We start from the raw sequence: 24,525 nt of genomic DNA, 5'->3' as shown, positions 1-24,525 counted from the left end.
GGCGAGAACCATCACCGCGTGCGTGACCGAAATAGTGAGGAAAACGGACCCTGTCACCGACGCACTCGCTATAGCGCAAAGACGCATAGCAACACTGGAGGCGGCGGTAGAGGCACTCCGAAAAGAGCCGGCCTCGCCCCCCACCGCGGATGAGAGCAGCTACAGGGCGCGTCTCGCTGCAGTCAAACACCATGCAGAGGAGATGAGATCCTTGCTGCACCGACTGGAGGAACGACTGCAGAGAATAGAAAAAGGAGAAGGAAAGGAGGTCGCTCCTGCCGCGAACACGAGAGGGATGGAGCCTGGAGCCCCAAACGCCCCAGCGCCCAAGGGAGGCCGAACAGCTGTCATCGAATGGCAGACGGTTGAAAGGAAAAGAAGCGGAAAGAAGGAGGAAGCAGGAAAGAAGCAGCCGGCGAAGCTGATCCCCGAGACAGGGGCGGAGAGACAGAGGGAAATTCTGGAGAGTGGATTGGAGAACGCACGAAGAGGGGGTGGCAGGGGGCCCCTCCCGCGCGCACCGCGAACGTCAGCGGTAACAATCACCTTGACGGACAAATCGAGCCAATCCTACGCGGAGGTGCTGGATGCGGCCAAGGACAGTGTCTCCCTGACCGAGCTCGGCATCAACACGATGAGGATGCGGAAGAGCATCGCCGGAGGCGTCATCTTAGAGGTCCCCGAGGACCAGGGAAGGGAGAAGGCCGCAGCGCTCGCAGCACAGCTGACGCGGGCTCTGGACCCGAACGAGGTCCGCGTGGCGACACCCTTCCGAGCCGCGGAGGCAAGGGTGTCCCTGATAGACATAGCGGCCACCAAGGCGGAAATCCAGAACACCCTGGCGAGGAAGAGCGGCTGCAAGCCGGAGGACATCCGGCTGGGAGAAATCCGCCCCGCCCGGAACGGACTTGGCACCGTGTAGATACGAGGCCCTGCCAGTGCAGTGAGGAAACTGGCCCAGGCTGGAAAGGTCGCCATAGGCTGGTCGACGGCGAAGGTCGAAGCCATCGAACGGAGACCGTTGCAGTGCTACAGGTGCCTTGGGATAGGACACACGGGGAAGACCTGCACCGCCAAGGAGGACAAGGGGCACCTGTGCTTCAGATGCGGCGAACCAGGGCACCAGGCGAGAGCATGCACTACTGCGAGCCCGAAATGCCTGCTCTGCGAGGCGCTTGGAACACCGTCGGTGCACAGGATGGGGGGACCGGCCTGCGCCCCCTCGAAGAAAGGAACGAAAGGAGCCGCCCGCGGATCCACGGCTGCATGAGGCAGCGAGAAAGGCTCCCCGTCGCAAAGCGACCCTAAGCCCGCGAACAAGGAGGTAGGCACGGAGGAAGCCACAAACAAGGAAAGAACACCAAAGAACTGAGAATGCGCATCCTCCAGACTAACCTGCGAAGGTCAAGGCGAGCACAAGACCTGCTCCACCAAACCATCCGGGAGACCACGGTCGCCCTAGCGGTGGTGGCGGAACCATACAGAGGTCTGGATGCCCCGGAGTGGGTCGGAGACACGGACGGAATGGTTGCCGTCACCTGGACATCAACGCCCGGGGCGTTCGCCCACGGAGCCCTGCTGGAACGCGGCAACGGATACGCCGCGGTCGAGTGGGCAGGGATGATGGTGGTGGGGGTGTACGTGTCACCTAACAGCGGACGGGCAGCGTTCGAGGAATTCCTAGACGGAGTTGGCGACTGCGTCAGGCGACGACTCCCCCGACAAGTGCTCGTCCTGGGAGACTTCAGCAAGCACTTCACGGAATGGGGGAACGCCAGGACCAACGCGCGCGGCCGCACGCTATCAAACTGGGCCGCGGGACTTGGACTTCTGTTAGTGAACAGGGGCTCGACCAGTACCTGCGTGACGTGCAGAGGGAGCCCATTGTTGACATAACATGGGCCTCCCCCGAGGCATTCAGGCGGATCTCAGGCTGGAGAGTGTGCCAAGGGGTCGAGACGCTGTCGGACCACCTCTACATATTCATGGAGGTGGACGCACCTGGACCTGGAATGCCGACGACAAACGACGGGCACGGCCCGCCGAGGGGGAGGCGCGTGCGCCCACCGCCCAGATGGAAAATAAAAGAAAGAAATGAAGATCTACTCCGGGCGGCTGCTATAGCAACAGCTTGGAGCTGGGAGGCCTCGACAACGACGACCGAAGCAGACGTGGAAGAGGAGGCCGAGAACCTCCGCCAAGCCACGGCAACCATCTGCGACGCATCCATGCCACAGGCCACACCGGGCACGGTGCGAAGCAGAGCAGTTTACTGGTGGAACCCCGACATCGCGGAACTGAGGACGAGATGTGTCCGGGCCCGAAGACAGTACCTAAGGGCCCGCCGCTGGCGACGACGCGACGAAGAAGAAGTCTCCTTGCTCCACCGGACGTACCGCGCGCTACGGCGCTCGCTACAAAAGGAAATTAAAAAAGCGAAGAACCGTGCTTGGTCCGAACTGGTCGAAACAGTCGAGTCGGACCCATGGGGAAGGCCATACAGGAAGGTGACACAGAAACTACGCGCGAAGGGCCCCCTGACAACGACGGAGATGGAACCTGCGCTGCTGACGCGGATCACCGGAACGCTTTTTCTCCCACAAGAAAACAGAGCGGTGGAACGGCCACGGGAAACGACACGACCGCTGGAATGGAGGGACGACTGGGAAGTCACGGAGGAGGAGATATGGGAGGCTACCAGAAGAATGACCCCCCGCAACGTGGCCCCGGGCCCGGACGGAATCCCTGGCCGGATCTGGGGGGAAGTGATGGGGGTCATGGCCCTCAGACTCCGGCACCTCTTCACAAGATGCATGAGGGAGGGAGTCTACCCCCGGGCGTGGCGGACGACGAGACTGGTCCTGCTCCATAAAGAGGGCCGACCGACGACCTCGCCGTCAGCGTACCGGCCGATATGCCTACTGGACGAGGTCGGCAAACTACTCGAGAGGGTAGTCGCCGCCCGCTTGGAACGACACATAGCGGGCCAAGTGCCAGGTTTGCACGAAAGCCAGTACGGCTTCCGGAAGGGGCGCTCGATGATTGACGCGGTCAAACGCGTACGAGCGATTGCGGAGGACATGGTCTCCCGGAAAGGCGTGGCGCTGGCGGTTTCCCTGGACATCGTCAACGCGTTCAACACGATGCCATGGGACAGGATAGTGACGGCCCTGGAGCACTTCGAGGTTCCCAGCTACCTCGTCCGATTGATCCGAGCCTACCTCGACGACAGGTGGGTGTGTTACACCAGTAAGGAAGGAGAGGAAAAGCGATCCGTCGAGCGTGGCGTCCCGCAGGGCTCGGTGCTGGGCCCCATACTATGGAACGTTGCGTACGACGAGGTACTGCGATGTCCGCTACCCCCAGGCGCGGCCATGATATGTTATGCGGACGACACCCTAATCCTGGTCGAGGGTCGTGGCTGGCACGAGACGCTGCGCATTGGCGAAATCGCAACGGCCTGTGCGATCCGTGCCGTGAACGAACTGGGCCTGAGAGTCTCCCCTGCGAAGTCGGAGGCCACCTGGTTCTTTGACAGGAAGAGGCGAGGGACACCACCGCCCGGCCTATGCATAAACAGGGCAGGTAAAACCGCCCGGGTGGGATCACAGATGAAGTATCTGGGACTCACCATCGACAGCCAGTGGACGTTCGAGCCGCACTTCGACTCACTGTTCCCGAAGGTGTCAGCGGCTGCCAATGCCCTGTGCGGCCTACTACCGAACATCGGCGGGGTCGGAGACACGGTGCGCCGACTTTACGAGGGCGTCGTTCGGTCACGAGTGATGTACGGGGCACCAGTATGGGCGGACGACCTGATGACAAGCCGTCGCAGCATTCTGCTCCTGAGAAGGCTGCACAGAGTGACCGTCATCAGAATCATTAGGGGATACCGGACGGTGTCTCACGCGTCGGCGTCCACCCTAGCCGCGTCCCCCCCGTGGGAGCTGCGGGCGCTGGCGCTCAAAAAGAGATACACCCGCCGGAGGGAATGGCATCCGGGAGAAGACCCCACCGAGCAGGCGGTTCCAAACGACACAGGAACCGCCGAGGAGGACACATGGAACCTGTGGCGATCCCAACTGATCAACGGGAGAAGCGAACACCGAGGGGCGGAAGCGGTCCTACCAAACTGGGAGGCATGGAGGAGCCGCCACGGCCTCCCACTCACATTCAGGATGACACAAGTGCTCACCGGACACGGCGTGTTCGGCGAGTTCCTGAAGAGAATAAGGCGAGAGACGACAGACACCTGCCACCACTGCGGAGAGGGCAGGGGCACAGCGCAGTACACCCTGGAGCTCTGTGCGGCGTGGGAGCTGCCCCGCTACACCCTGCGGCACGCCATAGGAGAAACGTTGACACCCTCAGCGATTGTAGAAGCGATGTTGAGAGGGTCACAGGAATACGAGGCCGTCCGCCTCTTCTGCGAGCGAGTTATGCTCGCGAAGGAGCGAGCGGAAAGGGAGAGAAAAAAAACTCTCACCCCTGCAGGATAAGACGATGGAGAAGGATTGCAGTCAGACGACCCAGAGCCGCCCCGCCACCACCCCAACGGACTACGACCAGAAGAAGTGACAGCGCTAGGGGCAACGACCTCCCCCTAACGCCTACTCAATAGCCGGCTCGAACAAGAGAACGCGAGAAGGGGGTGCAACTGAAGTTAATTCATAAGAGGTTCCTGGAGCACCCCTGTCACGCGCATAAGGTGGTCATCGTGGAGTTTTAGTCGGTAGGAGTCCGACACTACTCTGCTGTTACGCGATTATTGCAGCAGCGGAGTGTCCATGAGGATTTCTCCACGTACAAAAAAAAAAAAAGGTTACGAACGTTCGGAACGCGGGATCGAATCCCGGCGACCGAAGTCCGATTTTTATTCCACGATTTGAAATAGGAAGAAAATATAGCAGTACCCCCAGCAGCGACATCTACAGCCACCAACCACAATCATCACGGACTCGACTCATCCTCTACACATTATTTGACTCCAACAATAAACTAAAAACGATCCTCAGTAATCAAACCGCACTTATCAAACGCGTGCTAGACTATGCTAAGACGAATCAACTCGAAAACGGTAGCAACGTCGTACGCAAGATTGAAAACCATAACGAGAAAAACGAAATATTGATCTCTTTACTAATTCAGACTGAATCTACCATATCGGAGCTCCATATTAACATCGACGAAACTTTTAACACTATAGTATCAGGAAAACAAGGAATCATAAACCCGCAAATTATGGAACCTAAACAGTTCTTAACAACACTCGACCAAATAACGAAGCAAAACTTTATGAGTAATCATATCGATCTTTCAGTTCAAAACTTTCTACTAATTCTAGATCTAAGTAAACTAAAATTATGGACAAATGATAACAAACTCATATATACGATAACTGTATCGTTTTCAGAAGACAACGAATGGAAAATAACAAAAATTTATCCGATACCTTTCAAGCAAAACTCTGTATTTATCGCACCTGTAGTAGAAACTGATACTAATCAGCTTAGAACGATACACCTTTGTCGATAGCCACTACTTAAACAAATATAAACGAACGGCAATCATCGACATTTGTAAGGGAACTCAGTCAAGTCACAATAGAATCAGTTCACCTGAATGTAGAATCGAATTAACTAATAATCAACAGACAGTCAAAACCTGCCCAACTGCTGTATTCAAGTTGGAAGAATTGACGTTCGTACCCTTACAGACAGAAAATCATTATATCATTATCATTAGGAAAAATGTGCAGATCGACGTATCGTGTAAAACACATAAAATCTTAGAAATCAGACAACCGAGTTTAATTAGCAGCAAAACTGGAGTTCGACTCGAGACGTCGTTGCTTGCGGACGTGTTTGCCGCGAGCTCCCGCTCGTGAGCATAAGGCTAGTTGTAATAGTAGTTGGTTAGGGGTAGATGTGTCATATCGTGGGTGGGATTAGTTTAAAGAAAACATGAGAAATACCAATTTTTAACGAGCTAGATAGTGATGGATAATTCCCATTTGAGATGAATTAGGGTGTCGTGGGTACGTACAGTGATTTTAGTTTATTGTTGACTTGAATAAGATGAGAGGGTTTAACGGATGCAAGAAGTCACAGGCTAAATTGGAAGGCGTAGCGGGGCTAAAATCGATATAACAATTAATGTTATTGAGTGAGTAAGCGTTTAGTGGATTTTAATTGAAGCTAAAGTGAGCTAAATTAATATTAAGTTAATCTATTGGCTAAATTAAAGGAAATAGAAATTAGAATTTGACTAGGATAGGAATTGAAATAAAGTGTAATTACGGTTCGGGAACTATAACAAATGAATAACTACGAGTCACATGTTAAGGTGAACGTAGGTTATAGACAGAAGTCTGGTTCGCGACGCAATTGAGAGCGGACATGTTGGTGGATCGCTCTCGCTAGCTAGGTGTTTGACAATATAAGATGATACATGCGTGTGAAAATGCAAGCAGGATTGCTAAGGATTGTGGTGAATTACAAGGGGGTGTGAGTGGAATAATATTGAGACGATATCAGAGTGTATGCATATGGAGGCGACAAGGATTATAATCATATGATCGTTTGAGTACAATTAAAGTGGGAGAAACATGAAGCGTGGCGGTCAATATTGGCATGATAAGTTGTAGGGGAATAGCTGTTAAATTAACTCGAGTACAGCAGTAGCAGCGTAGGATAAAAAAGTGTGTGATGCATTAACGGCTCATTGGTGATGGTGTCTATGATGCATAGCGGTGAATAAGTAAAAGGAGGAGTAATATAATATGTGAGTGTTAGCATACGCTGGTGATCTTCAAACCAAACAAGGGAAAAAGAACGAGTAGCATACATTATATGAATAAATATGTCGGGTTTACATTAGAATTAGGGTTAGGGGCGTGAAACGAATCCTCGCTTGGATTACGCGTTGTCGTTATGCAATAGAGAAGACATTGACTAGTGCAAATACGATTATCATAGAACCGGACAAGTAACCGTGGTGATTAGATACTCGAGAAACTAATGACAATGATCCTAGGTTCAATAACGAATCGGCGGTCGACGGGATGATAGATGAACGTGCTCACAAAATCTAAGTCGGACGCGTAATATTCACTGGTCGTAAGGGGTTACTCTTTTCGTCGATGAGATCGCCAGAGAGAATGACCTTCCCGTCCCGATGATGCCACAGAGGAAAGCTATCATGGGGTGTGTCTAAGGACACGAGATCATCGGATTCGTCGAGAAAAACCTTCGTTCAGAAAGTAAGGGAAATTGGCGTTGCTGCTAATCGGTCAATCGCCATATCGGTGGTTAGAAAAAGATGCTAGCCGCCCTCGAGGGAAAGTTGCTAGTGGGAGACGCCGCTCGTTGAAAAATAGGTCTCCCCTATTTTCCCGTAGTTGGGACAAAGACTGTTTGTCTGTTTGAAGGACTTTAGTTGACTAAATCTTAAGATTTATAACAGGCCCTCGGGCTAGTTGAACATGTACTGCGGAGACGCATCGACATCTGGCAATCATCTTACTCGAAGAATAGGGTCTGCGTGTGGCGAGCTACGGGACAGAGACCGTTGGAATGTTTACTGTCGAGTGTTACAACTATTTCCTTTTTAAAGAGAGCTATAGAATTATTCCATGCCTTTGTTAGACAAAGCGTTCATCCCGTGACCGCGGCTACGTTTGGCGACTGACTGTCGCCTCGAGCCCAAGCTCATTATCACAACTCGCGAACAATTACAATCGGATTGAATAACTACAATTGTTCAATTACAGCTATAGTAGACTCTGGGTTGCAATGTTGCGGGATTATCCAAAATTCCAAAGGCTCCGGTGTTCTTTCATCTCCGATATATATTACACTCCGAAGACCTCGATAACCTTCTTGTACGCACGCTTGTTGTCAACCGACCCCACCAGATTCTTCTAACAGCTGCGAATCGTCTTTTGTCTCAACTGAGACCTGGACGCTCTCCGACGCTTACACACACATTCACATGTACAGTGTAAATGTATCGTCTACCTAACAATAGTAAAATTTATTGTATGAATCCAAAATAGTGACGGTTCAGAGTGCTATAATAAAAAAGATATCGAGCGCTAATTTAGAAAGGTTTTTATGCTGAGGTTTTAGTCCCCCTGTAGGGATTATCGCCGGGTGTATATCAGAGGCGGCTATTCCGTTACTATCTGGTTATTGTTTCGATAGCTGTGGCATGCAGTATATTTTGTTCACCCTATTACTGCTTCTTAACATGTGACATTACTGAGCGTGTGACACTAGCACATCCGATACCAGGCGGGCCCGTCAGCCTCGCGGTAGACGCATCGGATTACGCCATAGGAGCAGTATTACATCAACGCGTGAACGACAAATGGCTGCCGCTAAGATTCGTTACAACATCCTTGACCTCCGCGCAGCAAAAAAATATAGAGCATATGACCGCGAACTTCTTGCTTTGTACACCGCAGTTAAACGTTTTAGATAAGCCGTAGGAGGGAGAAATTTCGCGATATAAACCGATTACAAACCCCTCATGTGCGCGTTCAATCAATATCAACACAAATGTTCGCCGCGACAATTTCGCCATCTTGACTACTTCGGACAGTTCACGACCGACATCCGATACATTAAAGGCTTGGACAATAATGTAACCGACGCTCTATCTGGCATCGAAGCGATAGGGAAATCTGTGGACCATAAAACTCTCGCCGCAGCGCAAGAAAACGACACCGAGCTACGCGACATCGTCAAGTCCGATACATCCGTATTACAATTAAAGAAGATACGTTTTCCTGATTACGGCGTATCAGGCGATTTTGTATGACCGTTTGTATCGAAATCCTTGCGGCACAGCGTATATAATTCGCTCAGGGACTTTCCCATCTTTGGATACGCGCTACGCAAAACATGGAGACGACGTGTTTCGTCCGATCGTCAATAAACAAAGATTGTCGAAACTGGGCACGACAATGCCTAGCAGCCTATGGTCCACGTACCGTCATTCCGGTCCTCAATAAACCTAAGGAGCCACCATAAACCTTAACTTTTTAGTTTAATTGTTAGCACATGTTTTCAAGTTAATGTGCTTATCCGGAAGGATTTTCTAATCCTATAAGTGTTTTCGGTTTATGGCTGGTTCTTAGAAAACTCGTCAGGTTTATTAGACTCTGTTAAACATTACGGAGAGAGCGGGTAGTCACCTAATGGGAAAAACGAATGTTTGTCTAACGACAAAGCTGGTTTTTTCCATGAACAAGTTCATGAGCCACGTTGGTAGGAGGCTTCCTCCTCATACCTTTATGCATTAAGGTGGGTTATAATCAAGCGGCATCGCGGACCGTTACCCTCACTTTTCATAACGAAAAGTGTGAACAACGAATCCGCCTCCTTTGTTCAAAAAATACCTACAAACCGAGCTTCCCTCCATAATTACATGAGAGCGGAAGTTCAGTTAACTCTCCATTCTAACATACTCAACACCTCAAGACTTCCTCTACGACAACATATCTACTAGGACTCGAGCTCTGTCTTCAGATCAGTCATCGTCTCTACACTGATTCTCTCATCTAAGAGCAATCCATTTATTCTTCACTTACCTCTTACGTATCGGCGTTACTATCTTGTGTAAAGTTGTTGGAAATACATATTTTATAACCCTGTTAATCGCAGCGTTATATCACCTCAACCACCCCTAATATATCAACGGGAATCAGGGGATCGATTTGTTCGCGGCGTCGATTATTACAATCGTAACGGGAATTTACGACTTCCGTGGCGAATTTCCTAGCGGAAGCGTCTCCCCGCGACTGGTCGAAAATACAGTATGCTTATGCGAATTTCAAGAAAATTGCAATGGGTTACAATGGATTACAAAGGGAGAGGGAAGTGCAATGAATTATTACGATAAATTGTAAGGGGTGTGAAGTGGGATGAGATGATAGGAGAATTGGTGTGAGTGGAATAGTATTAAGTGAATATCAGGGTGTATGTTACAAGGGAGTCGACGTGGATTATGATCGAGTGAGTAAGTTACAATATGTTTGGGTATAATTAAATGGTAATATCCTAGGTGAACAAAAATAAATGGAATAATTGGAGGATCTAATGTTAAATGTGAGAGAAACAAGAAGTGTAATGCTCGATAATCATGGCGTGATGAGTCATAGGTGAACAATAACAAAGAACATAAAGCAATAAATTATTGAACTATTGAATTAAAATATGAAGAGGAGTTGGTAAAGTCGAATATCTATAGAAAATGCAATTACGAATTTCAATTTAAATGATAAAACTTTAAAAGGAAATAAAATTAGAATTCAATTAGAAGAAGCCAGAGTTAAATAAAATATAATAAAGAGTGGTAATATAATGGAGGAGTATTCTACGTAATATAATTGAAGAGCTATATAAATATAAAGTTTCAAGAAGAAATTTATTTTCAATCTTAAGTAATTTAAATACAATAGCTTAGGATAAATATATTTGGAACTTTAATGACTCATCAGATAAAGTCAGTTCATAATGGAAAACAGTGGAAGAATTAGAAAGTGGTAGTATATATCGTTGATTTTCAAAACTAAAAAGGAAAGGAATTAGTAGGAAACAGTAAATAATTTAAAAAGTAATAAATTAATGTATATAACGTATTCGTAAATGTTTAATATGCGTGAGTACGTTGTTGTAGATAATTCGAAAGGACGTTGGTTGTTCGCATTTATTGACGAGTTATTATAGCTCCATAACTACAAATTAATTAATTAATTACAAACTACTAAATTAATGGTTAGGGCAAGAATTGACACAATTCGAATTTTTTACATTAAGCTACGTTATATGGGATAGAATATAGAAAATCAAAAAATGTAACTAAATAAAGTTTAGCTAAATAAAAAGTGAAAGATTAAAAACGCCTTTAATAACAATAACTCATCACGCTAAGCCTGTTTATCGTGTTTTGTTTTTGTTTTAGTCGTTATTTATTTTACTTTTAACTGAATAACGAGAATGGTTTTGTATTAATTGACAACGCAACAGTATTTAATATTGGCTTCGAGATGATAATTAATATAATAGATTTAAATGTTGTAAGATTATGAAGTATGATAGAGAATGCAATTGCACACGATGGAACACAATAGTACACTAACACTACCCTTTGGGTGGCTTCGACACGGTTAATACCTGCTGGATTGGCACATGAATATCAGTAGATCGATGAATTGAAGAAAGTACATGTGGGTGGTAGCACTCATTGGGACACGGTGGGGTTTTCTTGTCACTGGGGTCAACTGTGAGTTGATGGGATAGGGGAAATGCAAATGCAAATGCTTATATGCAGTGGAGTGTAGGAAGTAGGGATCACATAATAGCTTGAACGACGTGATGAGACGCGCACGTGTCACACGGTTGCCATATTGGTAAGCGGGCCCCTTCTTTAGGGGCTTTATGATACATAAAGGAGTGGTGCCATCTACATGCATGAAGTAAAGTATTATTCAATATGAAATGGTATGTGTCAATCTGGCTAAGTGGGTCACCTGGTGGCAATGGTTAATTAGGAAAGCTTAGTAACAAGTACCGAGGGACATCTATGCAGTAGGGCTCGATGTGCGCTGTTACGGTGGAAACCCCATGTACCTCCGAATTAAAAAGGGTTTACCCTCCGACGGGCAAGAAAAATCATAATTATTGGCGGAATGAACAGTTGATGAAGTTAAGAAAGGAGGAGGTGATGACGACGAGAAGAAGAACTCAGAGAGCAGTGGCGTGAGGAACTGAAGACGCGGTACAGTGGGTTCGGGAGTTGCGGAAAAAGAAGAGGCAGACGAGGAAACTGATTCGAGCCCTTGTCGATGAGCTTTTCTTAACGAGACCGAGGGGAAATATAAGTAGAATCCACGGGAGTATTAGTGTCAGCGAGGGCTTGATCACGAAGGAAGCGCTACTGGATGCCGGAGCTGAGATGAACCGGAATAAAGCGGTTGGTGTGGATGGCATACCAGGAACGATGGTAAAAGAAATTGAAAATTGCAAAATTACGTGTTGAACAGTGTTATCAACTGAGCACGAAGAAATTCGTTTCTCTTGAAAATGAAGCTTTATACGGAAAGATTTTATTCCACATTTTTCTCTTATTTTTGCACGTAAAATAACTTCCATCTGCTTAATCGGTAACTAACCAAATTTATATGTTTCAAACAGATTTCCAAGATCAATTTTCTCGAAAACAAAGCCTGTTATTCTTTATATCTTTCTTGTTTTTCTTCGTACAAAACTGTTTTTCGTTTGTTCATAGTACTTGACCGGACCTTATGTTTCACATATTCTAACATACTCTATTCATATAAAAATTCGTAGTATAATAATCGTTATCTTCGATATTAAAATTATTATTAAATATTCGTTTAATTAATCTTAAAATTCTGATACAATTATGAAAAGCTATCAAAAGAATGATGTCTAGATTTTACAAGCATGCCACAAAATATATGTCGGGTTTACATTGGAATTAGGGTTAGGGGCGTGAAACGAATCTTCGTTTGGGTTACACGTTGTCGTTATGCAATAGAGAAGACATTGACTAGTGCAAATACGATTATTATAGAACCGGACAAGTAACCGCGGTAGTTAGGTACTCGAGAAACTAATGACAATGATCCTAGGTTCAGTAACGAATCCGCGGTCGACGGGATGATAGATGAACGTGCTCACAAAATCTAAGTCGGACGCGTAATATTCACTGGTCGTAAGGGGTTACTCTTTTCGTCGATGAGATCGCCAGAGAGAATGACTTTCCCGTCCCGATGATGCCACAGAGGAAAGCTATAATGGGGTGTGTCTAAGGACACGAGATCATCGGATTCGTCGAGAAAAACCTTCGTTCAGAAAGTAAGGGAAATTGGCGTTGCTGCTAATCGGTCAATCTCCATATCGGTGGTTAGAAAAAGATGCTAGCCGCCCTCGAGGGAAAGTTGCTAGAGGGAGACGCCGCTCGTTGAAAAATAGGTCTCCCCTATTTTCCCGTAGTTGGGACAAAGACTGTTTGTCTGTTTGAAGGACTTTAGTTGACTAAATCTTAAGATTTATAACAGGCCCTCGGGCTAGCTGAACATGTACTGCGGAGACGCGTCGACATCTGGCAATCATCTTACTCGAAGAATAGGGTCTGCGTGTGGCGAGCCACGGGACAGAAACCGTTGGAATATTTTCTGTCGCGTGTCGCCACGAATATTTCTTTTAAGGAGAGCTATAGAATTACTCCATACCTTTGTTAGACAAAGCGTTCATCCCGTGACCGCGGCTACGTTCGGCGACTAATTGTCGCCTTGACCCCAAGCTCATTGTCACAAGTCTCAAACAAATACAATTGGTTAGAATGACGGCAAATCGTTTAGTTACAACTGTAGATTTTAATTACAATGTTTTTATGGATTTTCCCGAGGTTTCAGAGGGAAAGGCACCGGTGTCCTCTTATCTCCGACATATATATATATATATATATGTCGGATCAGGATTCGAATTTTGGGCGCGCGACGACTCTTCATGTGGACTAGCCATCGTTTCACAAAGCCGAGATTTTATTTACACGTATATACAGGTCTATCACTAAGCTTAACAAATAATAAGTACAACTAATAATAAGTCTAACAAACACTAAGCCTAATGAATAATACGATCTACGAATAATTAAATTAAATAATACTATTAGCAATGTTTGAGTTCAAACGAATCCACGGTCACCGGGATAACTCCTTACTAAGCGAAACTAACTTAGACGCAAATGCGATCCTCGAAAACGCTCGATGTATCACTCTCCAAGGCAATCGCAAGAATGCCAGCCTCGTGGAGATTTTTCTCCCTGTACGATTGCATTTTGTTTTCTATCCCCGTTTGGAAGCATCGAGAAGGTTCCAAACGCCGTTGCTAGGCACACTCGTTGGAAGCATCGAGAGAGTTCCAAACGCCGTTGCTAGGCAGTTTCTGCCTGGAGTTTTGGTTACTAAATACAATGTATGTCCCATTGCATCGGCACCTCCGAGGCAACATCACACGTGGCTCGGCCCGCTCTCGAGGCCGCATGCCGCCACAACCACACTTCTCGGAAAACACATACAACCACTCCAGACCTCCGTTAGATAAAACATCCATCCCGTGACCGTGGCTACGTTCAGCGACCGATTGTCACCTCGAACCCAATCTCGCTTATTACAAATCTTAAACAATTACAACTATAATAAAATCTAGGCCAAGGTACTAGAGGATGTTCCCAAAATTTCCAAGGAAGGGCTTCGGCTTTCCTTTCATCTCCGACACGGCCATCCTGACTATCACACGTCCTCGGGTGTACCTTCGTTAACAAAACAAAAGGAAACAAGATTAGTGTCATTGTGATTAGCATTCAAAGTGCCAGTTGCATTCTGCGTGCTTTCAGTCGGGTCGTAATGACATGACGGACCATTCTCGATTTCACACCCAAATGGGTCTCATCCTTCGAATCGCACATACTCTCAAAGTTCGTTACATAACCAGCTTCGTAACACGATCGCTGTCAACACTAGACCGCCTCCAGCCTCGTGACATTGTCACTGTCGGTACTAGACCAGCTCCAGCTTCGTGACATCGTCGCTGTCGGTACTAGACCAGCTCCAAATCCGTGACATTGTCGCTGTCGGTACTAGACCAGCTCCAACCTCGTGACATTGTCGCTATCGGTACTAAACCAGCTCCAACCTCGTGGCATTGTCGCTGTCGGTACTAAACCGGCTCCCAGCTTCGTGACATCGTCGCTGTCGGTACTAAACCGGCTCCCAGCTTCGTGACATCGTCGCTGTCGGTACTAAACCGGCTCCCAGCTTCGTGACATCGTCGCTGTCGGTACTAAACCGGCTCCCAGCTTCGTGACATCGTCGCTGTCGGTACTAAACCGGCTCCCAGCTTCGTGACATCGTCGCTGTCGGTACTAAACCGGCTCCCAGCTTCGTGACATCGTCGCTGTCGGTACTAAACCGGCTCCCAGCTTCGTGACATCGTCACTCCCAGTGCCTGACCGCACTGAACTCCGTCCCATGGCCGCACCTGGGCTCATATAATTCTACGATCCTCTGGGATCGGGGTACTCACATCGCCATGGTCACTGTTCTCGTCATCACAACAGACATCCAACTCCGCAGGAATGCGACTATCCGGCATTTTCCTTAACCTGTCATGACTGTACTTGTATGACCTTTTCCCATCCAGTGTTTTCAAGGTATATCGGTCTCCTCCCAGGACCTCCGATATCACAAACGGACCCCTGAATTTTGGATCCAATTTTGTCTGGTTCCTTTCTTCATTTTGGCGTAGTACCAAATCACCAGGATTAAACCTAACTACTTTAGCTTTGGTTTTATCGAATCTCTCTTTGTCATACCTAGCACTAGTTTCCATCTCTTTTATTGCCTGTTGTCTTACACTGGAGATATCTATTTCTTTTTCCTCGATGTTATCAGGTAGTAATAAGTCATACGGTCTTGCTGCTCTACCAATCAATAACTCTAAAGGACTCGATTTGGTTACGCGGTTGATGGTGCAATTCAAAGCCAATTGCATCTCCCCGATCGCGTCTTGCCATGAACGCCCGGTCGTTTCTACCGTTGTGAACATATTTTTTAACGTGCTCATAACACGCTCTACTTGCCCATTGGCCCTACTTGCACCGGTCGCGATCAAATGAACTTTGATTTGTTTGCTTGCACAGAATTCTTGAAACTCCCGGCCCGTGAAACATCTACCCTGATCTGCTATTATCCGACAGGGACTACCGAACAAAAACACGGCGGACTTAAGTGCCTTGATAACGCTGAGCGAATCCAATTTGCGTGTGTGATATAAGTGCACGAATTTCGTAAAGGCATCGATCAAGACGACGACATACTCTTTCGAGTCATTCTTGCCACTCAGCTTGCCCGTTATGTCCATATGCACCGTATGCCACGGTATGCCGGTCTTAGGTATAGGATGCAGTTCAGCCTGTATTTTACCTGAACTAGCCTTCGAAACTCTACAAGCATGGCAGTTCTCGACAAACTTGCGAACATACTTCGCCATTCCCTCGAACCAATAATACTCATAGAGCTTCTCGAGCGTTTTATCCCATCCTAAGTGCATAATTGACTGATGCACATGGTTGATGACGGACCATCTAAAACCTCTCGGAACAATGGGTAAGCAAAGGGTTCTGCCCTTTCGTTGTACTTTACGGTAAAGTGTACCGGATCGCAGTTCGTAGGTATTCGCGATATCTTCCGCGAGCTCTTCGTTCTGTAATTTATTAACGATTTCGGAGATTTGCGGATCGCGACGTTGTTCCGCTAATAGCCAGTCTTCGGAGATCTCGGCCAGATTAATCTCTTTCTCTGCGACCTTGTCTATCATACGGCGATTCAAGTCTACGGGGTTTCGCGAAAAGAAATCTACGTGGGCCATTCGTTTACCCTCTCGATACATGATGTCAAAATCGAATGTTTGCAAATAAGCCCACCACCTATAAACCCGGTCGTTTAAGTTTACTTTGTTGCTGGAGGCTTTCAAAGAATTACAGTCCGTAACTACTAAGAATTTCCGTCCATGTAAGTAGTGTCGGAAATGCTTAACGGCGCTTACTACTGCTAGTGTCTCCAGTTCGTACGAATGATACCTAGATTCCGCGGGACTGGTCCTTTTACTATAATATTCGATGACTCTGTTTTCCTTTTCGACTCTATGCATTAAAATAGCTCCATACCCCTCCGAACTAGCGTCGGTATGTAGCTCTATGGGCCGATTGGGATCAAATATCATTAACACCGGCGCGTCGGTCAGAACGGAAATTATCTGTTGTCTTATCTTTTCGTGCCTGTCCGTCCAAGTTATGTGCTTGTTACTAGAAGTGAGTGCGTACAAGGGTTTCATCACTTGCGAAAATTTAGGAATAAATTTTCGGAAGTAAGAGGCCAAACCTATAAACTGCCTAAGCTGTGTGACGGTCGGCGGTGCAGGTAAAGAATTCAAAGCTTGTATTTTTCCCGGGTTTGGACGAACTTCTCCGTTACGAATTACATATCCCAAATAAAGTACCGACGTCTTCAGAAAAGAACATTTTGAAAAGTTAAAGGAGAATCCGGCGTTTACGAGAGTGTTTAGTACAGTGTGCAACCTTTCTAGAGCTTGATCTATTGAGTCGGTGATTATTAGAACGTCGTCCAAATAAACAACGACATACGAATAAGCGAGGTCGCCTAAGGCCTTGAAAATGGCTCTCTGGAAAGCGGCTGGTGCATTTTTCAACCCAAACGGCATCGTCACGTATTCGTATTGACCGTCGGGGGTAACGAACGCAGTATATTCCGTCGAGTTAGGGTGAATGGGAATCTGGTGAAATCCGCTAGCCATGTCCAGGCTAATGAAGTATCTCGCACTCTGCAATCTCGCGATTTGGTCAGCAATAAGGGGTAAGGGATACCGATCCGCGACCGTATTTTTATTCAGCGCTCGAAAGTCTACGCACAATCTGTCTGAGCCGTCCTTCTTCTTCACGAGTATTATAGGGCTCGCGAACGGCGAATTACTAGGTTTTACAATTTGTGCTTTAATTAACTCGTCTATCCTCTCGCGTACTATTCTTCGCTCTTCCACGCTAAGCCTGTAAGGGCTTCTCTGCACGGTGACGTTGGGATCGATTAGCCGTATTTCCAACTGGCCCGTACTGACGCGAGTACGCGGGAAACCCGTAATGAATGATTCTTTGAATTTTTCGAGAACAGAGATTAATCGATCTTTATAGTTACCGATCACATCAGTGTCAACCTCGTTAATGTTGACCGCATCTTCTGCGACTTTACCACAAGCGTTAACGACCTTTGTTTTACAAATAACGAGGCTATCTTGCGCGATATTTACGTCGAATCCCTGGCTCAAAATCTCGCGACCAATCATGATGTCGTATTTTAGGTAATCGTCAGCAAGGACATGAAAAACTATCTCCAATGTAAGATCGTTAATACGAACAGTGGACAAAATCTGAAGTGTACTCTTAATACAAGTATTCCCGATCCCCCGCATCACTACCACATCGGTTATTCTTTTGCCCGAAAATTTCGAGGCTAGGGACTCTTTGATTAACGAACACTCGGCCCCAGAATCAAAGTAAAATGGATACGACTCACCCAGATGGCTTAATCTACCAGCCGGAGCTTCTACTACACAGGAGTCGATCCGGCGTTCGTCAATGGAATCGTAGTTTCTTTTCCGCGATGATGGGCAATTAGGCGCGATATGTCCCTCCTCGTGGCATTTGAAGCAGGTCACCTTCGACGATGCGGCTGGTCGTTTTTCCTTCGGGTTTCGTATATCCTGCTCCTTCCCCGTTTGTGTTTGCAGGCGACACTCCGTTCTCCTATGTCCGTGAGCACCACAGCGGTAGCACTTAATCCGAGGAACTGATAGCCTGCTGCGTTTAGCTTCAGGTTCCGTTAGTGAATTTCTTGGCGAAAATGTCGGCTGATCGTTGTAAGGGAGAATCCTCATTTCATCATGAAATTGGTCCTCCGTCCTGATATTATTCGCGAGCGTTAGTCGCCGAAAGCGTCGATCTTGTGAACTCAGCATATAAAGGGCGAGGGCATTGATCACTTCGGGCATCGTTAGATCTTGCAACTTCATCTGCAGCATGGAGCGGAGGCGACTACCGTACGCTCCCGGAGATTCAGTCTCCGACGGTCGTTCTCTGGATATCCTTATTAACGCCGAAGCGGCTGTCTCTCTGCCACCAAAACGCGAAAGAAATTGTTCCTTAAACGTTGGCCAGGTAAGCTTTCCACCGCGCACCATTTGTGAAAGCCAATGCGCAGCAGAACCCCTTAGGGCGCGATTTAGAGCGGAAAGTAACGCACTCTCTTGCATCGGGTGGTCTTTCAAAATCAGATCAGCATGAGAGCACCACGCGGATGGATCGGCGCCCGCGCCTTCGGGGTCAAAACGTGGTAACGTTGCATCCTTAGATTCCGTACTCGGTCGTTGCTCCCCCGGTTTGTGCGCTAGCGTCTGAATTAACTCGCGCATAAGGTCCATTTGCTCTTGTAGCACTTTAAACGGTTCTGATCCCACTTCTGATGTCGGATCAGGATTCGAATTTTGGGCGCGCGACGACTCTTCATGTGGACTAGCCATCGTTTCACAAAGCCGAGATTTTATTTACACGTATATACAGGTCTATCACTAAGCTTAACAAATAATAAGTACAACTAATAATAAGTCTAACAAACACTAAGCCTAATGAATAATACGATCTACGAATAATTAAATTAAATAATACTATTAGCAATGTTTGAGTTCAAACGAATCCACGGTCACCGGGATAACTCCTTACTAAGCGAAACTAACTTAGACGCAAATGCGATCCTCGAAAACGCTCGATGTATCACTCTCCAAGGCAATCGCAAGAATGCCAGCCTCGTGGAGATTTTTCTCCCTGTACGATTGCATTTTGTTTTCTATCCCCGTTTGGAAGCATCGAGAAGGTTCCAAACGCCGTTGCTAGGCACACTCGTTGGAAGCATCGAGAGAGTTCCAAACGCCGTTGCTAGGCAGTTTCTGCCTGGAGTTTTGGTTACTAAATACAATGTATGTCCCATTGCATCGGCACCTCCGAGGCAACATCACACGTGGCTCGGCCCGCTCTCGAGGCCGCATGCCGCCACAACCACACTTCTCGGAAAACACATACAACCACTCCAGACCTCCGTTAGATAAAACATCCATCCCGTGACCGTGGCTACGTTCAGCGACCGATTGTCACCTCGAACCCAATCTCGCTTATTACAAATCTTAAACAATTACAACTATAATAAAATCTAGGCCAAGGTACTAGAGGATGTTCCCAAAATTTCCAAGGAAGGGCTTCGGCTTTCCTTTCATCTCCGACATATATATATATATATATATATATATATATATATATATATATATATATATATATATGTACATTTTAAATGTTAAGGTTATCTATTTTATATTTGTTAAATATATTTAATTTTATATTTCCCCCTTTTTTTTAATTAATAATATATCTATATATATATGTCGGAGATGAAAGGACACCGGAACCTTCGGATAGCCCCGCAACATTGCAATCTAAAGTCTACTATAACTGTAACTAAACTATGATAACTAAGACAACGTGTAACCCAAACGAAGATTCGTTTCACGCCCCTAACCCTAATTCTAATGTAAACCCGACATATATATAGAAAAAGAAAATTTTTATATTTATATGTATTTTTTCTCTTTTTTTTTCTTATTGTTAAAACCTTTGTTTTATTTTAGGTTTTACGTACATGTTATCAGTGAAAATAAATATTATGAATGCTACTTGGGTTATAATTATATACATATATGCATACGGATTGGTAAGTAGTATAGATGAGATTTGTTTTATTGTTATGAATATATAAGTATATATTATCAATAGGAATAGATATTACAAATATAGCTTGTCTTTGAATATATATATATATGTGCGTGTAATAGTAAATATGACGGCTTATTTTTATGAGTCACTTGCATTATCAATGGAAGTGAGTGTTATAAATATCGCCTACTTTACAACATGCGTGTATATATATATTGGTAGATATAAGTGAGAATTATATGTATAGTTATAAATGTTGTTTGTTTACAGGTGGATAGCAAAAGTATTTGGTTTCGTGGGTGGCGTACAGGTGCCTTACAGTTCTACGGTGCGGATTGCTATTCCTTGGACTAAAAAAATTTCTTTCGAGATGAGTCAGATTATTGTAACGATCATGCATGGGAGGATTTTCTGCAGAGATTCAAAATGCTCTCTGGATTCCTCGTGAAACGTCTGGACAACACCTACATGTACTTCCATCCATCGTTCAGAGAATGGTTGATGAATTCGCCATCCGTTCTGCACACACATACAAAAATAGTTAATGTATATATATATTATTTATTTTTATTTTTTTTTTTTTTATAAGTTTCGTTTGGACCTGTTCCTTTGTACGAAGACTGTATCCCTGTATATAATATAATATATATAATATGTTATGATTATGTTAGTTGTTATTTATTATATATATATTTTCCTTATCTCTCTCTTTTTTTTTGTTTGTTTTTTTTTATTAGTACCTAACATTGCTATTATGATGCTGTATTACATTGCATTGGCTATTATTTGTATGTGCGACGAATTTTTCAACATGGCCGCTCGCGTGTCTCTTTGGTATGGCGTTGGTTTAATGTCAACAGTAACGTGTTGTTGAAATAGCTAATTAATTGTTAATCATTATAATTTTATTTAGTAGTGTTTTTGTAATATTGTTTTGTATTTCATGATATTGTCTGTGTCAATACCGTGTGCTACTTTAATGTGATAGCATGGATTGTATTGTCACCGAATTTCAATAGTCATTGTTTTGATTATACGTGACTTGCATTTATGTAAGTCTTGTTTAATTTAGTTAATGTTTTGTGTATTGTGTTACCAGTTATTTTCGTGTAGCATAACTTTATTCCTCTGCACCGAGTTCAGTCATGTCTTGTTGTTAATATTTAGTTAGTCTATCTTGATTAATTTCTAACCTATTTCTGTGTTTATTGACTTTTCTTATTTTCCCTATTAATTTATTATTGCATGCACTTGCTATTTGTTATTATTTTGTGTATAATATGAATTAGTTTCCTTATTAGTGATTAAATTTTATTTGTTAGATTGACATTGTAATTTCTAACCCATTTCTGTGTTTATTAACCTTTCTTATTTTCCCTATTAATTTATTATTGCTTGTACTTGCTATTTGTTATTATTTTATGCATGATATGAATTAGTTCCCTTATTAATGATTAAAATTTATTTGTTAGATTAACATTGTCTGTAATTCTTCAGATTCTGCTCTTTCGATGCTGCGTCATTTACCTGGATCGTTCCCACAACATCATCCGATTCTTTGATATGCCTTGGATACTTACTACGGCTGCCTTCAATCGTCTTATATCTGTGGTCATAAAGGTGGTGTTTAATTTATTTAATTCAATATGTGTATAATGCATTGTATGTGCGACCACTATTGGGCATTACAAAATAACATAACAATACTCGTAGATTAATGCATAACAAAATATCCTTTTACTCCGGTTATATTTATTACTAACTCTCAATTAATCTATCTTGATTATTTTCTAACAGCTTTCTATACTTTATCAGCTATTTTATTTCTTCTTATTAACCTGCGAAATTCATGCATGTACACTTCCTTGTATAGTGATTAATTGCTCACGAGGTAGGTTGTACTTTCACTGTTTTAGTTATTCGTTGAACTAACACGTTTTGCGTTCAAACAGTAATTGGAGCACTCGTAATAAACCTTTTCTTTTCAAGTTTCCGCTATCTGTGTTATTCAACGAACAGTGCCATGCTTCCACAGTATTGTTATAACATTTAGTACTGTTGTATTTTGCATTAAGGCAATTGAAGTTAATTTGTTCATTTATTTTTCAGCTGGCTGTAGTACATGGTGTTCCGCAAACAGGGAACCATAACCTATTTTGCACGTAAACCTTCTCGTATGATGATTACTTGTTCACAAGGTAACTTTCACTTTCACTCTTTTAATTATTTATTGAATCAACACGTTTTATATTCAAACAATGATTGGAGTACACATGATAATTTTCTTTTTTTTCTTTTTAGGTGTTCGCTATCTGTATTATTCGACGAACAGTGTCACACCTCCTTTTGATTTATCCACAATATAGTTATAACATTTAGTAACCTTGTATTTTGCACTGAGACGATTGAAACTAATTTATTCACTTATTTTAGGTAGCTGTCGTACATTATGTACCACGAACAACGATCCATAACCTATACTTGCACGTACACTTTCTTGTATGTTGATCACTTGTTCACAAGGTAACTTTCACTTTCACTAGTTAATTATTCATTGAGTTAACACGTTTTATATTTAAACAATAATTGAATCACATATAATAATTTTCCTTTTCTTTTCTTTTATGTTTTCGCTATCTGTGTCATTCGACGAACAGCACTGCAACATACACTACGGCACTACGTTGCCCACTGAAATCACTTTATTCATTGTTTATTTCGATTATGCGCTAGTTTTAACTTGTTTAAGTGCACCGTTCGCGGCATCCCATTTTTACTTCAATCTTGACGTTTTGGTTCTGCAAGATTTCTAGCACTTTGTGTGGTCCAGTATATTGATCGGAGAATTTTCCTTTACTAGGTTCTTTTAGTAAATATATCGAATCTCCTATTTTAAAATCTTGAGGGTTGATTCGTCGATCGTAATATTCCTTTGATCTTAGTTTGAATTTTATCAAATTTTCTCTTGCCATTCGTTGTACGGTGTAAATTTTATTGAACAGATCTTCGAGATATTCTGAGTATGTTGGTTCCATGTTCTCTTCGATTATTACTTCACCAGTAGGTTCTCTGGCTAGATGTCCAAAACTAATTCGTGCGGGGAGAATTTTCCTTTCCTTCATTTTAGTTTTTATTTTGCGCCAAGACGCAAGTTTACTGACATCGATCCAATTATCCAATTGCTTGCTAATAGCATTGAAAATACAAATTTTTGAAAGTGCCGCAGCCATATTAACCCAAAAATATTTTGTATATAGTATAGCGTGATACCATCTATATTTTCCTGGGGGAATCATAAGATCAGCACTACCTACTATGTTACCTACGTCAAATATTAGATGTAGTAACCAATAAAGTATTTTTAATCCAATTATAATCCAATGGCTAGTGTATTCAAGTTTTTATATATATCTTCAACTGGTGATTCCCTATTTTCTCCCTTTTGATTTCTCTGGGCTCGTTGAACTTGCGTTTCTTCAGCTTGAAAATGTTTAGAATCCTTTTCCTTAATTACCCTTTTTCCTTCTTTATTTACTTTATTCACAACACCTTTATTTTTCTCTACCTTTTCAGGATGAATAGTTTCACTGGAAGTGCTTATTATAATTAAATTATTATTTATTTGTATGGAACGTTTAGGAATATTTTTGGTAGATTTGGAATTATTCTTTGAATTTTTATTACAAACCTTTTTGCTTATAGATTCTGTTTTGGATTTAGGGATAGCTATATTTTTATTTTCTATAGTGTGATTTTCCTTGCAATTTAATGATTTGGCTTTGAGTTCGATAAAGTTTCCTTCTGATGGTTTTATAGAAGTTTTTGAGTGAGATACACTCGCTATCTCTTTTCCTATTATGGTTGAGACATTCACGAAATTCGTGGAGTCTTGCTTTTGTATCTTTGCCAAGTCGAACGTGGAGAGGCAATTCGCACTTCCCAGCGGGTCCAATATCTCTGTGATATTATGCAGTGGATAAGCATTGCCTGTCGTCTCGTCGTTCAATTTCCTAGTTTCTGCTTCGTCTGAAAGTTCTTTGGCACTAATATTATTTATCTTGTTTGGTAACTCAGGAAATTTCTCACTCATGATCCTGTCTA

The 24,525-nt window shown here is 44.2% G+C and overlaps 2 protein-coding genes and 1 long non-coding RNA gene across 3 annotated transcripts in view; all 3 read left to right on the top strand.

The window, feature by feature from the left end:
- The window catches only part of LOC143303315 (uncharacterized), a 277,255-nt gene that overhangs the window by 75,107 nt on the left and 177,623 nt on the right, over positions 1–24,525 (top strand). The gene's annotated exons all lie outside the window — the stretch shown is intronic.
- LOC117162960 (uncharacterized) lies at positions 1,375–1,896 on the top strand. The gene has a single exon (XM_033344938.1). The coding sequence runs from the start codon at positions 1,375–1,377 to the stop codon at positions 1,894–1,896; it is 522 nt and encodes a 173-aa protein (XP_033200829.1).
- Positions 20,340–23,800, top strand: LOC143303326 (uncharacterized). The gene is made up of 6 exons (XR_013059497.1): positions 20,340–20,422; positions 20,695–21,476; positions 21,922–22,044; positions 22,534–22,622; positions 22,726–22,947; positions 23,082–23,800. It is a non-coding gene; the product is annotated as an uncharacterized LOC143303326 (long non-coding RNA).

The sequence above is a fragment of the Bombus vancouverensis genome, chromosome 11 (assembly GCF_051014615.1).
Source record: "Bombus vancouverensis nearcticus chromosome 11, iyBomVanc1_principal, whole genome shotgun sequence".
Lineage (NCBI taxonomy): Eukaryota > Metazoa > Arthropoda > Insecta > Hymenoptera > Apidae > Bombus > Bombus vancouverensis.
Note: the sequence above shows the minus strand (reverse complement) of the source record. Positions and strands in the feature narration are given on the sequence as shown.